Below are 15,563 nucleotides of genomic sequence, written 5' to 3'. Positions count from 1 at the left end.
ATTGGATTGACTATATATATATATATATGTGCATGAGACCAGTAGTCTTGGGTGAGTTAAAGAGAGAGACAGAGATTCCTATATATCTATCTAATGTATATATATAGATATAATTAATTGCAGGAGGGAATATTATATAGATATTATATTATTCAGATCACATTGTTTTCATAATATATACAAAATGAAATTATAAGTTTAGGACCGTCATTAGTGGATGATGATCTAAGCATTATTATTAATCTAGAAGCTATATCTATATATATATAGTTGATGAGAGATCATATATCATGAAAGTTATGCAAGCAACCAAATTAAAGGGGCTTTTGGCTAATTCATAATTATTAATCAATTACTTAATTGGCTCAACAAATATTTTCAAAAGCACCATTATTATGATGGGCTCTAAATTTCGAAATTTCATGTTCTTTCTTCACGCCGAAAAGATGAAAGAAATAATATAATATAATATATATATATATATATTTATATATATATATATATATATATGGAGCATATACATGATGAGTACCACTACAACACAAATAGCAAAGCCTTTTTTTCTTTTTTGATACTGTTGCCAAAATCATCGGTTGTTATAGCCTATTAATGATCCCCCCCCCCCCCCCTAATGACTAAAAAAACACCGTTTTTTCTTTTCCTTTTTTTAAACTTTCTATGACGATCATCTCGTTAATCTTAATGATATGGCATATTATTTATAAGTAGTAGTATAGCCTATGGCTAGATTCCCTAATAATGGTAGGAAAAAAAAAAAAGTATTCGTCAAGCTATATAAATCTCACACATTTCGTTACTATATAATTTTAACACAATAATACAGTCATTTTTACATATTCTTTTGTGCACTCTATTATTGTGATTAGTTACATCATTTTTTTAAAAATTAAAATAATTGATTTGATTAATCACATCAATAAAATACGTAATAGGTATAAAAAAATAACTGTACGTAACAGAATTCATAATATAAAGCTTTTATCCTTCACACAATCTATAAATTAAGGAAACTAAAGTTGTCGATCGGTAATAGAATATATATAATATATGGGCAGACCCATATTATATATATATATATAGAGCTTGAACGAGGCAGTTGAAAGTTATAAATTCAGCTTATAATCATATATATAATTAATTAGCCGCGCGCGCCCATAGAAAACAACACTGCAAGAAAGCGGTCGCGGCCGCTGCATTTTGATCTTCCTCTAATATCAGCAACAACTAAAATATTATATATATTATATATATAGAAGAATCTTAACCTTTTATTTTATAGAGGCATGATCTCAATTCTACCTAGTCCAAATTAATTAAGGACCACGTACGTGAATTACTACATGCATTATTGATGCCTCGTACCTACAAAATATATATTTAAGATCCAAAAATAATTTCCCAAAAACATTCTCATTGTCTAATGTGAACACCATAGATATCATCATGTTCTTGTACGTCTTGTAAGTGATGATCTTCTACACATCATCAAGTGTGTATACGTATATATATATAGACTATTGAGAAACTTGGGGAGAAGAGTTCCTTAATTAGTTTATACCATAGTTTCTCGATAGTCTCTATATATATATATATATATATATTTGAAACTTCCCCATGCGCGCACCTTAATTTACTCTTATATTTATGATCTCTCGAAAAAGGGGATGGAATAAAGTGAAGGGGTAGGAAACTATGGGTGCGTGTACATGATCATGTGTCCCCACATAAGTTAATTAATTATAGAACGTATATAGCAATCTATAAGATTGTATTTCATTCATGCTACATACAACGTCCTGAATATTATATAAGGAGGTGCATGGGTAAATTTCGTACCCTTTGCCCCATAGATCATGCATATTTGTCTTAGGTTGTACACGTTACAGGACAACGACGGTCCATTTATCCTTAAGGCTGTAACCCCACAAAGCCAATTAATCCACAGTGTGAATAGAATTATCAAAAACAGAAACCAACTACCCAACAGACCATAAGAATAATATAAGTATTTCCTACCCCTGGCCACATGCAGATCCCTTCACCATCTACCCAACAAGCCTAGCTTCTTCTTTCTTTCTTTCCTTCTTTTTAATTGAACGTTATATTCCAGGTAAGTATTCAAAGCTCTGACCTTTTGACCACTATGTTTCAGAAAACTCGGATCCCCATAAAGCGACATATCGGCCGGTACCGTGCGAGACTCAGAAACGGTCAAAATTGAAATCTTCTTTTTTTCCTTAGTCGGTGTTCGATGTGTCCTAGAGGGAGAAGATTAAAAGCAGATATTACAACAGAAATCACGCGCCGACTGAGCAAGTGCTAAAGATGCGCCAACTATGAGATCATTAAAATTTAAAGTGCGAAGCACGAGCCTTGTCGGCACGTGAAGAAACATGTGAAAGGAATATGAAACCTTCTCAGAATTTATTTCACGGTGTATTTTTCGTGCTTCGTGTAGAGTAAGTTAGTTACCTTCCCATTACCGTGTTTTTTTTTTTTTTTTTCCTTTTTTTCTGCCAAACTTATTCCCAAAGCAAAAAACAGTCAACCATAATATTATGATAGGAAAATGCTACACATCATCCCACACTACAAATTTTATATATTAAAATAATATTTTTTATTTTTTTTTTATTTTTATTTCATTTTATTCTTATTAAACTAATTAAATTATTCTATTTATCACCTACACATTACATATTTATTATAAAAAAAATAAAAAAAAAATTAAAATAAGTGTGATGTGTGAAGTGTGAGGATGATAAGAAGAATTTTCCATTATGATATGTTAAAAAAACTTTTTCATTTATTTGTGACTGGTGGTTTATAATAATTGCATGATAGGGCCTCCTTTTTCCCCCCTTAATATTTATATAATCTAGAGTATGGCCCTGTCTAACATTTGAAGGATAATATATCTATAAAATAAGGAGATAAGTGAAAGAGAATGAATAGAATAAGGAAAGAGATATGCATGCCTGCCTAGGCTAATATGTGTTTTAGGTTAGGTTCGAATAGTGAGTTAAGTTGTATTTTATATAAGAATTTATGAAAGTTGTAATGATGAAATAATATGGATTGAGAGTATTTCTCAATCCAAACTGAGCCTAAGTTTAAATAGTAGTGGGTGTAAAATAAAATACTTAAGGCTCGCAGCATATAAGAAAAATGATTATTTACGGTGAAAATAACTATTTGTAATGAGAAGATATTCATTTTGATATGAAATGATTATTTTCATCGTAAATAACTAACCACATATAAACTTTTTTTTGCTAGAATGTCTTAAAATTATAAATTTATTAGTTTAAAACTTAGAGAGAGAATTAAACATATTGACGATCGAGTTATAATTACTTTTATATGAAGTATATATATTTAGTTCGCTAAGAATTAACGAGAAACAGTATAAGTTAGCCAAAAAGACACTAAGGTCGATATCTCAAATTAATAGATGATGAAAAACTTGATTGATAGAAAATAAAGGGAGGGAAAAGATGCTGTAGAGAGGGCGGATCAGGGCGTCATGTATTGGAAGCAACAGAAAAATCTCTAAAACCGCGTGAAGTGGTACTGCATGTTCTTTGAAAGGACACAGATCATTGATTAAACAAAAGCTATGATCTATACCCCTTCGATCCATTTGATACCCCAGTGGGAGGAAAATAGCAACAAACAAAAGAAACAAACAAAACTAAGGAATCTGATCATGATTAAATACACGTGTGAAGTCGAGCTAGCTAGCTAGATTGGCTTTGTTTTGTCTATCCCACATCGAGTTCTGGACATCGGGGGACCATATTATATATATATATGGACCGTGTATCGTGGCAAGGTAAGTTTCTTGTAATCTCTAAAATGATTTTCATGTATGTATGTATATATCATGTTGAATTACCCCAATGGTATATATCCATTCTTCCAATTCTTTTCTCGTGATTGAATTGATTAAAAAGGTTTTGGAATTTTTCCCGTTGTAGTCATCAATTTGCACATGGAAGTTGTGATGATTATTTTAGATTTTAATGTCTAATGACAACTTGGAGATCTAGAAATTCATGATTGCATGAAGCTTCTGGCTCTATCATTTTACGAAATGCTATAGCTTTTAGCTAGCATTCATATTATAATATTGGAAAATGCTAGTATCATTATCAAATATATCCGGTACTCATATATATATTTTGATTTTTTTTAATGATTAAGGAATTGATTATTAATGAATGTATTTTTTTTCCTTAATTGTTAAGAATGTTTAAAAAATGATTTTAAACAAAAAAACCATTTACACTAGTGTGCATAATTGGGATGCACATTTGGTGTGCACCCTAACATTATCCAATCTTGATTTATGGGCATTAATTAGGGGATTCAGAATGGAATTTTTATGAAAAGAGGGACTGAACTACAATTAACATTGTTGAGGTTCCTTGTTAATATATAGTTATATAAATTATCAAAAATTTTATGTATAGTCACTTTTGTACATTCTTTTATGCACTTTACTGATGTGATTAGCTGCATATTAAAAAAATTAATATAGTCAATCATATTAGTAGAGTGCATAAAGAGTATGTAAAAATAACTTGTATGTAACATTACTCTATAATTCTATAGTGGATATATAGCAATGGTCTATCTAGAAAGTTGCAAGCATCCACTCCACAACTAAGTTAATTAATGTTTTTTACCCACAAATCACTATAAGAAAATTGTTTATTTGTAATCAATTTTTTCCTTAAAATTACAATTTCATATCAAAATGATTCTAATCTTGTAACAAATAATCATTCTCGTCGCAAATAACTTGTTATAAATTATCATTTTTTTTACGCAATAACTATTATTTTCTTTAAAATTAAGATTCTCGTTTTAAGTTTTAAGATTTAGGATAATTGAGAACAAAAGATAATATTACAAAATGAGTCATAAATGCATAAATAAACTAAATCTTTATAATATTGATCATTAAAAACTTAAAATTGTAAGATCAGACACGATAAATAATATTGTGCTGTCTACTTCTTAATGCAAGCGTTCGTAGTTCTTAAACTTTAAACAAACAAAATCACATTAGAAATGTTAAATTGATCACTAAACGTGGGTCTCGAATTTGTGTCCTGATTATTTTTTTACTTAATGATTAAAGAAGTATCTTTTAGTGATGTTGTGAATTTTTTTTATTTTTAAAAAAATATTTAAGAATATATATAAAAAAATGAAATAAAAAAAACACTTTTTTTGGCCTTTCTTCTGCCTAGCCTCTGGCTTCAGCACTACACAAATCACAATTACTCTCGATCATAACGAGCAAAAGATTAATTATTAATCACTCAAAACCCTAAAAACTCATGCATGATATGACATTTGAACTCGTATATAATTCGTACACAAAGTACTAAAATAGTGCTCAAACGTTTGAGTCGTAAACTCCAAGTCAAAGGTAAAAAAAATACGATGTACACTGATATATTAAGGAAAACACTAGGGCCACCGTTGGTGGCTCTCGTTGGGGGTTATCGCTGGCTTAATTTTATTTTTTTTATTTTTTTTAATGATTAAAATTTTTTTTAATATTATTATAATTTTTTTAAAATATTTAAAAATAATTTTAAAAAATCGAAAAAATAAAAAATTATTTTTACCTAATATAACTCTTAGCAGGAGCCACCAATTATGCCTGTAGCACCATTCATATATTAAACTGGATAAATTGTACGTGCAGAATAAAGGACAATCAGTGCCACAGGGTTATGTCGATTAGGCTAAACATTAATTTTGAGAAATATAAAACGAAATTATTATAATTTATTTAATTGCAATGAAATTGGAAACTGTTCAGAAAAATTATAACATTATTATATATTAGAATAAATTTTAAAAAATAATATTTATAATTATAGAGTGTGTAATTATCGTCTAATTTTTTTAAAAATAAATAAATATAAGTTATACATAAAAAAATTATTTTTTTAATAATAAATGTTTTCTTTTATTTTAAACGTTGATGTCGGGAAGGAGGCGGGCTTCTTGGGGGCGGGAGTCGGTGACGCGGTATTGTTGTCAGCATGCGCACAGCATGTCATGCACGTACTTACACGTGCAGAACCTTCTTTCTCTCTCTCTCTCTTTTCCTGTTCCTTTTACTTACCTGAAAATTTTACCACTTCAATCTCTCTGGCTTCTAGATCTTGTCTGGTTTCTTTCTCCACCGGAAACTTTTCGACGCAGTTGCACAGTGTTACCCAGATGCCCTTAATTTTAGCTTAAATTAACAATGCACGTCGAGTAATATTTAATGTAGATAGAAACTAATTAACATCTGGCCAGGGCTACTTGGTGGTAAGTGTTGCCCTAATAATATATATTTACCTACGGAGTAATTCTATATACAATTCGTATGAAATGCCTAATTACTGAATAATTATTTTGAAAAAGAATAAAATTTATAATTAAAAAATTAAATTTTTTTATATAAATTTTATATTTTATTTATTTTTTTAAAAATTATTATGTGATAGTTATGCAATTCACTATTATAAATATATTTTCACTTACTTACCCCAAAAAGAAAGAAAAGTAAATTAAAAATTTAATTTCAACGTTAATATTGTTGAAGTAATTGGTTGATTTTTCTTACCCTTTAATTGTTTATATATGCTTTGGCATTTATCACCCGCTAATGGTTGGTCCCTACACACGTACGAACGTACGCACGAGCCATATTCAACTTTTTTCATAAATATATTTAGTTAGTGTGTCATTACATTTTGATGTGACGATAGACATTTATGAATAATATTACTTGTCATTTTATTTTTTATTATTATCTTATTATTTTATAATATATATATATAATATTAGATGATTAAAAATTATTTATTAATTATATTTTATTTGTAAATTTATTATTTAATATTATATCAAAAAATGATTAAAAAAATAAATAAAAAATAGATTTTTTCTTCCACTTTTGAGATAATCCAAGACCACCCTAGCTTGAAGATAGGAACAATTTACAACCCATCGTACAAGTTGTGGCATGATAATTGCGATTTAGGAGGGTTGATGGTGTCCACTGTCCAAGCCATCATCTGACCTTATCGGTTATCCAATGCTTAAGAGGAAAAAGAAAATTAATTAAATGGGACATTTTAGGAAGTAAATTGTCCATAGCTTGCACAACACAGTTGAAAATCCCAGAGAGGGGCAGAAAATCAGATGGAAAGGGAGTGCCTTTTATTTTTTATTTTCCATCCCACGTGGAGGCCAAAAATCTTGTCTACACGCAACCGGTAAAACCAGTCAAAGAGCCGCGTTTGCCAATGTGGACCCACGTTGGCGGTCCACACTGCATTTAATGCAGAAACCGGCCCGTCGACATACTCCGTACATATTGTAACGGGCAAATGTCGGTCAAGTCCTAGGTGGGAAACCTGTCTTAGCCAACCTGTTCTCCAAAGTCCCAACCCAAGCTATAGCCTATCCCCCTCATTCACACTCCCAAAAAACCAAACACACACACTCTCTCTCTTTGATATCTCTCCCTCTCTCTCTCTCTCTCGGTCTCTCTGACAGATAGAAGAGTTCGTAATAAAACAAGCTCCTTGGAGGACAGGCTCAAATGGAGAATATGTGCTGATGATCGAGTCCATGGACAGGAAAGATCAAGAGATGAAGACTGAGAATTCATTAATGGCAAATTCGACATTTTCCGATGAGATTCCGAGCAGTTTTGCTTTACCAGCAAGCATCTTCGACATGCCATGTGATCATCAGGGAGATCATCAAAAGGGTTCGTCCTCAGGCTTCATGGACATGCTGGCCGGCATCTCGGACTACGACCCATCTTTATTCGAATGGTTTTCCGCACCGATGATGCCTCAGCCGCAACAGCAACATCAACAACAAGAACAACAACACCCGCTTCCCTCTCCGGCCTCGACTTTTCCGGAGTCGTCCGAGGTGGTGAATACTCCGGCGACGCCGAACTCTTCGTCGATTTCTTCGTCCTCCAATGAAGCAGCGAATGAGGGACAAAATAAGGCTGGTGGAGAAGAGGAAGACCAGGACGACCAAGAAAAGAATAAGAAACAGTAAGCTTCTCTAATTGGCAGACTACTATTTAGTCTTTCTTTTCTTTAAATCTAGCTGCTTTGCTCTCTCGGTCATGTTTTGGTAATAGTACTGATTGTGGCGAAACATGAAAAAATGGGCGTGATAAGGCAATCTAAGAGAAAAGTGATTGGTAAATGAGTTTTCATTTGTGGTGTTTAAACTAAGCATGACTTTCATGGGGGTGGCTGTTTCCTTTAATTTTAGCAAAAAAGTGAAAAGTGTCTTTTCATGTGTATGTGGGTTTTAGGTTGAAACCCAAAAAGAAGAACCAAAAAAGGCAAAGAGAACCGAGATTTGCGTTCATGACAAAGAGCGAGGTTGATCACCTTGATGATGGGTACAGATGGAGGAAGTACGGCCAGAAAGCTGTGAAAAATAGCCCTTATCCAAGGTATTAAATATCACCCTCCCCCTGATCTGGTCCCCCTACGATTGATTCAGATAAGTTTGCACCAATTCAGTTGCAATGACTTTCATGGCTAGTTAGCTTTGTTAACTTTCTTGACGAGCACGGAATTTTTGTGTACAGGAGCTATTACCGTTGCACCACTGCTGGGTGTGGTGTGAAGAAGCGAGTGGAGCGTTCCTGTGATGACTCTACGATTGTGGTCACGACCTATGAAGGACAGCACACGCATACGTGTCCAGTGACACCCCGTGGAAGCATCGGAATAGCGACGACAGATGCCGCCGGCTACAGCAGCTTGCCTTCACCATTTGTTGTTCCACAGCCTCAGTATCAACAACAGCAACATCCTTATATATATTGCTCACAGCTGCCTTTGAATGTTAACACTACTAATTTGAATCCCTCGTTTCCTCGTTTTGTTCAAGAGAGACGTTTTGGCACATCCTCGGCAACATTGCTTAGAGACCATGGACTTCTGCAGGACATCGTTCCGTCGCAGATGCGAAAGGAGCCCAAAGAGGAGTAGATTAATGGTTAATTTATCTGTTAATGGTATGTGATTCTCTGACTCGTATGAGTTTTGTCTTAGGGAACAACCCACTTCGACATTTCATATAGATCTTCTGGATTATCAGTGTAAAATGATTAGCCTTTTAGCCTTAGGGGGACTCGTTTTGGGTTGGGTTCTTTTTTTATTTTTAATTCTTTGTACTTGGAGATTATTCAATTATGGATATATATTTGTATCTTTTCCCTCCTGTTTAATTCCTCATCCTCCTCCTTCTTTTGGGGCGCGCTTATCAAAGGGTAGTTTTGTCAGAATATTTAGGGTTAGGGTTTTGTCAGTTTTCTTTTCTCATTCTAAAGTTGGTGAGAAAACTTCATTTTCTGTCACAAATCCTTAGGACTTCGTCGGAAAATGAGAAATCTAGAATGAACTTGGGAACTTGATCCCGCTCATTCTCTCGTGAAGGGTGGGGAACCCTAAAGATGAGGTTGTCGTGAAAAGTTTGTGTAGGGTGTTAATCATGCCTTGGAACCTGCATGCATGGAAGTGCAAGACGGAGCTTGAGCCATTGAATATTGGCGATGTGAGCTCCTCAAAGGAAATGGGTTTTGGTTTTAAATTCAAATCATGGTGAGAGATATCTTGGTGTCATAAATATATGGCTCGTTCAACAATAATGTTGAAAATATGGTACTGGTTTGCGTACCTATTGATGAGATTGTTAATGCGCTTTGTCCGTATTACAATCTTTAATATAGCTAAGAATGTGCCATCATTTACTTGCTTGAATGACCACGCTAATTGTAACCGTAGTACTTAACGGGAATTTTCTATCTAAGCTACCTAGCTAGAGCAGAACTAAGTGAAAAACCAATTGAACTGCATGCTCTAGCTGATCTGGGCTGTAGCATGGTCTAAAACTTTGATGATTATATGCAGAAGTGTGTATGTACGAAGATTCCCTCAATAAATGTTTGTCTAAATTTTGAATTCCTACTAGAACTCATGCAGATATATATATGGTGCATCTAGCATTCACGTCTAGATAACTTGGTCTCAATCGAGGTACAGTACGTTATCATGTTTAAATTACAGCTTGTCTGAATTACCTAAAAGCCAGGACATGATCGAGAAAAGATTGCTTGGATCTTTGTTAATTTTTTGGTGGCTAATAGCTATTCCTTTGGACATTACGTAAATTTAAAACACCCTTTCAGATATGACTGAAAAGCAGTGTATTTGTTGACAATTTGTACCATATTAAATATGCTTTTTACTATATAATCGACCGATCAGCAGATAATTATAAATTATGTGGCACGCATTCCAACTGTAAAGGAAAAAATAATTTCAATAGGGAAGCCATCCCATGATTAAAGGCATATTATATGGTAGCATAAAATACCAGCTAGCATATATACACAGGAAAGATACTGTGCTAGAAAATTATATGAGATCATCAGTTTCTTATACAAGCTACTGATAGATCTAATATGAATGGAGCTATTTCAGACGAAAAAGGTCAATAAAAGTACATGAATGCAGTAACATGATAATTAAAAGCCTGCCATATATGATGCAATTGCAAGATCAAGCTAGCTAGCTTTTTATATTTCTCCTCCATTAATTCTACAGTACTGATCTGCAGATGAATATTCTGTACATGTAAATCAAAAAGCATCCCTCGTGTTTTTTCAGAAAAGAAGATGGCATTTTTTTGTATTCCCGGCTTTGCAGCCACTAATTTAGCTTTTCGTTTCAAATTGCAAAATACACCAACCTTTCAAAGTACTGAAGTGCCAGCCAGACAACTAGATGCTTTAAGAACATAAAGAAAAACTTATCGGGGGCGGTGTTGTAGTCTTTAGCAGACTTAAAGCGTGTAAACTTATATTCAAACAGCAAGAGATTTGGGTCCATAAAGGTACTGCAACGTGGGCATGCATACCCAGTTAGCTCCCATTATTTCCACAAGGCCATGTCTGATTGGGCTTGGATGAAGAAGGATCGATGTAATTATATATATATACTCCAACAAGATCAAAACTAACTTTGTCCACTTGGAAAAGTTAGAAATTCTCGTTTCAGAATTTTTTCCAGATACATATATAATAATTCTATCTGTATATAATACGACCCCTATAATTAGCTGTATTTTGCATTTTCGGAGAATATTTTGTAAAAATATTTTATCTAATTGTGGGAGAAATTCCTATCTTAAATATGAAAAAGCAGATGATCTCTTGTCGTGAAGCACCCAAATTTCAGGTCTATCTGCTTTTCGCTCGTATAAAGAATAATGATTCCGTGACCATAAATCATTAAACAAGTAACAATATTTGTGGAATACAGAAGAATGACATATAATATATCGTGATCATCCGTAGAAACAGATGCTTTCTCCATGATCCGTGATTGCCGAATATTTAATAAATAGGTCCATTTCAGTAACAGTTTGGCTCACAAATATGCATATATAATACATACATACATACATACACACACATGATATATATGTATATGATGTGTAAGAATAATTAAATTTATTTTATGAAACATACTTTGTGATTAAGTTAGCATACTTTAAAGCATTATACAACAAATAGAATATTTAAAAGAGTTTTAATGTTAGAATTTTGATCTCTAAAAGTTTACGTGAGCAACTTTGATTTTCTATCGACCCTTTACTATTTTGCGTTGCTATGGAGAAACTTTGCGTGCCTTGTTTTTGTGAAGAGAGGGATCAAGAAGAGAAATGCTTAGTCATAGATATTTCGACACAAAACAAACTTATAAACTGGCGTGTTTAATATGGCACATTATCAATTGTAAAGTTATTTTTATTATAAAATAAGTTTACTAGCGTATCAGATAAAATCACGTCAGTTTGTAAGTTTACTTTTATTACTATAACACTTTTATTTTATATACTGTGTTAAAAGTAAAATGACATAAGTTAAGAAAACAAAAGATCATGACCACCCGCTAGCTAGGAAAACTAAAATATTAATACTGGGTTTAAATAAGAATTGGTAAGTAATTAACTAAATATATTATTTTTCAAATAATTAAGTTCCTAATTTAGCTAATTATGTATATAAATTAATGATTTAATTTTTATTCGATAATAATATAAATGGAGATTCGACGATAACACTAGTACTAGTTATGATGATCATTTAATAATTATAATAATATATAGATCGCTTCGTATATAAAAACAAATCTATATAGTGTATAGATTAATATATAATTGATAGATACGGCCACCTTACACGTACACACGGTTTGTTAATGCCATGCACTGTACATAGTGGATGGGGGGCTTTTCCCCCAAATTAGGGTTATGTGGGGGCGGTTTATCTATACGATGCTTCTCCAGCATGCATGTCAGTCTTAAAATACAAACCAATTAATTATGGATTTTCTTATCACCTCATGTGCCCAACAGCAACATTTGATCTCATATACTAAAACATGCATGGCTTGGAGTTGCTTGATGAAATGACAGATGATCAGTGATTACATGACATTGCTGCATACAGATCAAATTGTCGATCCCATGAGTTTATGCAGCATGTCCCAGCTGCAGGTTCACAGCCCGGCCGGTAACGATCATTTGGCTCCCTTTTAATTATTTACTCTTGGAAAAATTTTAAGCTTGTTTTAGAGCAGATTTTCTGATTATGATAATTTTCTATTGGTCTATGCCATACCCTGATTAATGGCCCAAAGTGGCCAGAGGAGAGAAAAATTTATAGGGAAAATCAAAGACTAGGTACCTACTGACAAAACTTCTGTTGAATTGTGAACATCTTTAACGTGAATCTTTTTAGTGCAAAGTTTTTATGGAAATTCTTAGAACAGAATGAAGATTGAAGACAAAAAGAAAAGAAAATTCTCATCGATGAAGAGGATTAATTGGAATGCAATGATTCATATTATTGATGCATCGTACAAAACGATTGGATGCATTTTGTGCATGGTCTGAATAAAACAAACAAACGGAATAATTAATAGTTATTTCATATGAAACTCAGCAACCCTATAAGAAATTACCACGCGTACGTACGTAGCACTTCTAATCTCAAAAGTATAAAAAGGACTCCGACGTCTAAATTTATTTCCTTAACAGCAGCAACCACTCTATGTCTCAACGCAGACTAGGAATTAACATTAGTTAATCAATGTAAGATCGAGATTCTAAGTACTATGGAAAAAGAGATCGAAACCAGAAAGCATGAAGATTGAAGCGTACGTACACACGGCGTTAGGTGCTGTCTACGTGCATATGCTCATCATACACTGACCTTTTCTCATGCTTGACTATGTCTTCTTAAGTTGATCAACCCACCTTTGTACATGGAGCTAACCGATTTCTCTCTCTCTCTCTCTCTCTCTCTCACACACACACACACACACACACTGTCGACCCGGTAGTCGCATTGTTACCAAACACTCCCAAGCAATCTCTATATATATAAGCATCTTTCACTACCCAACACTCATCCCCACCTGTTATCAATATATTTTCCTGATCTGGCATTAAAAGTTTCTGCTGTATAGGCTCATAACATGGCAACGTACTTGGTTTTATGTGTAGTGATTCTTAAGCTTGCAACTGCATTTGGAAGCACGCCGAACGACACCTTGAACGAAGCATGCGGTGGAGTGTCTTTAGGTTTTGGCATATTCCAAGACATCTGCCCAGAGGCCGAGGCCATTATCTTCTCCTGGGTCGAAAAGGCAGTCTCCAACGACCCAAGAATGGCGGCCTCACTGCTTCGTCTCCATTTCCATGACTGTTTTGTCAATGTAAGTCATATTTTATTTAATTCACCGATGTTTTTTTTTTTTTTTTTTTTTGCCTTATTTAGAAGTAGTGTAACACTAGATCAGGACATAATGCATGCTAAGAGTTTTGCAGGGGTGTGATGCTTCGATTTTGCTAGATGACACAGAGAACTTCGTTGGAGAAAAAACTGCAGGTCCTAACTTGAATTCTCTTAGGGGGTTTGAAGTAATAGACGCCATTAAGTCTGAACTTGAATCTGTATGTCCTCAAACCATTTCTTGTGCTGACATTTTAGCAACTGTTGCCAGAGACTCTGTTGTTCTGGTATGTACTCAACCACCTTTGATGATTTTGTGCTGAATGAGATGTGCTTTTCGTATTAAATTGCATGATGGGCTTGGGGTAATTTTGACTTCCGATTTTCTTGCATGCAGTCTGGCGGACCCGCTTGGGAAGTCCAAATGGGAAGGCGGGACAGCTTGAGTGCAAGCAAAGAAGCAGCAAACAACAACATCCCAGGCCCAAACTCCACTGTTTCAACCCTTGTGGCCACGTTCCAGAACGTTGGCCTTTCGCTCAATGACATGGTTGCCCTCTCCGGTAATCGCTTGCTTTGAACTGGATCGTATTTCTTAAGAATTTAGAAGTACTTGTTTACCAAGAAACACGACCATTTACCTTTTGGTAGGTGCGCACACAATTGGCAAAGCCCGATGCTCAACATTCAGCACTCGACTGCAAGGAACCAACCAAAATGGCGCTGATATTAACCTTGATTTCGCTGCCTCACTCCAACAGCTATGCTCAGGATCAGACAGTAGTACGACATTAGCACATCTTGACCTGGTGACCCCGGCAACATTCGACAACCAGTACTACGTTAATCTTCTATCTGGAGAGGGATTGCTTCCATCAGACCAGGTTCTTGTTAGTGGCAATGAGCAAACCCGCAAAATAGTCGAAACCTACGCAGAGGATCCATTTGTATTCTTTGAGGACTTCAAACTTTCTATGTTGAAAATGGGAAGATTGGGGGAACTAACAGGGTCAAATGGTGAGATTCGAAGGAACTGTCGAAGTATTAATTAATTTAGCCTATTGAAGAAGCTAGCCTCATATAGAGGAGTCATGGCATATCCATGCTATATGCAATAGGATGCTTAATATAGTTATTTACGAAAATATTAATGAAAAATATAAATAGTAATTATGTGTCGTTTCCTTACAATATATCAAGGAGGTAATCAACCCAACTTGATTATATTGGTTTGAAATCCTTCCTTTTCTTGGTCAGAACTGCTCTCGAACCCGATGCGCATCAATTGTCGTTACGATGAACTCTAGTTTGGGTTCACAGATCTTGTATACATCGTAAACAAGATGTGAACTGAAGATGATTATGCCAATAAATTATGTTATACAAGAATTAACATTCTAATACTTGGTTAGGGCAAGCCCTTACCCCCCATGAATTAATGGCACACGAGCTTAATCACTCAGCTGATTCCTGCTAGATGGTAAAACCTCGCCATGGAGGGTAGAGAACTCAAGACTCAAATAGCTGTTACCATCAAACATTCTATATATTTAGCAATTGAGCTTGGAAATTTTGCCTTCCTTAGCCTTTGAGTGAGCCTCACACCAATTCTTTAGCTCAGTATAGTCCTAGTGGCTAGTGCTCAAGTGCCATCTTTAGTTCCAATTTCTGCTCA

The 15,563-nt window shown here is 34.2% G+C and overlaps 2 protein-coding genes across 2 annotated transcripts; both read left to right on the top strand.

The window, feature by feature from the left end:
- The first annotated feature begins 7,499 nt into the window (after positions 1 to 7,499).
- LOC122317817 (probable WRKY transcription factor 48) lies at positions 7,500 to 9,306 on the top strand. The gene is made up of 3 exons (XM_043134853.1): positions 7,500 to 8,117; positions 8,387 to 8,530; positions 8,669 to 9,306. The coding sequence occupies exons 1-3, from the start codon at positions 7,663 to 7,665 to the stop codon at positions 9,072 to 9,074; spliced, it is 1,005 nt and encodes a 334-aa protein (XP_042990787.1). The 5' UTR covers positions 7,500 to 7,662; the 3' UTR covers positions 9,075 to 9,306.
- Positions 9,307 to 12,512: 3,206 nt separating this feature from the next.
- On the top strand, positions 12,513 to 15,061 carry LOC122302586 (peroxidase 40-like). Its single transcript, XM_043113910.1, has 5 exons — positions 12,513 to 12,664; positions 13,660 to 13,871; positions 13,984 to 14,175; positions 14,286 to 14,451; positions 14,540 to 15,061. Exons 1-5 carry the CDS (start codon positions 12,568 to 12,570, stop codon positions 14,938 to 14,940), a joined length of 1,068 nt encoding a protein of 355 aa, XP_042969844.1. The 5' UTR covers positions 12,513 to 12,567; the 3' UTR covers positions 14,941 to 15,061.
- Positions 15,062 to 15,563: the final 502 nt, after the last annotated feature.

The sequence above is a fragment of the Carya illinoinensis genome, chromosome 1 (assembly GCF_018687715.1).
Source record: "Carya illinoinensis cultivar Pawnee chromosome 1, C.illinoinensisPawnee_v1, whole genome shotgun sequence".
In the NCBI taxonomy this organism is placed as follows: domain Eukaryota; kingdom Viridiplantae; phylum Streptophyta; class Magnoliopsida; order Fagales; family Juglandaceae; genus Carya; species Carya illinoinensis.
This window is presented reverse-complemented; position numbering and strand designations above follow the sequence as displayed.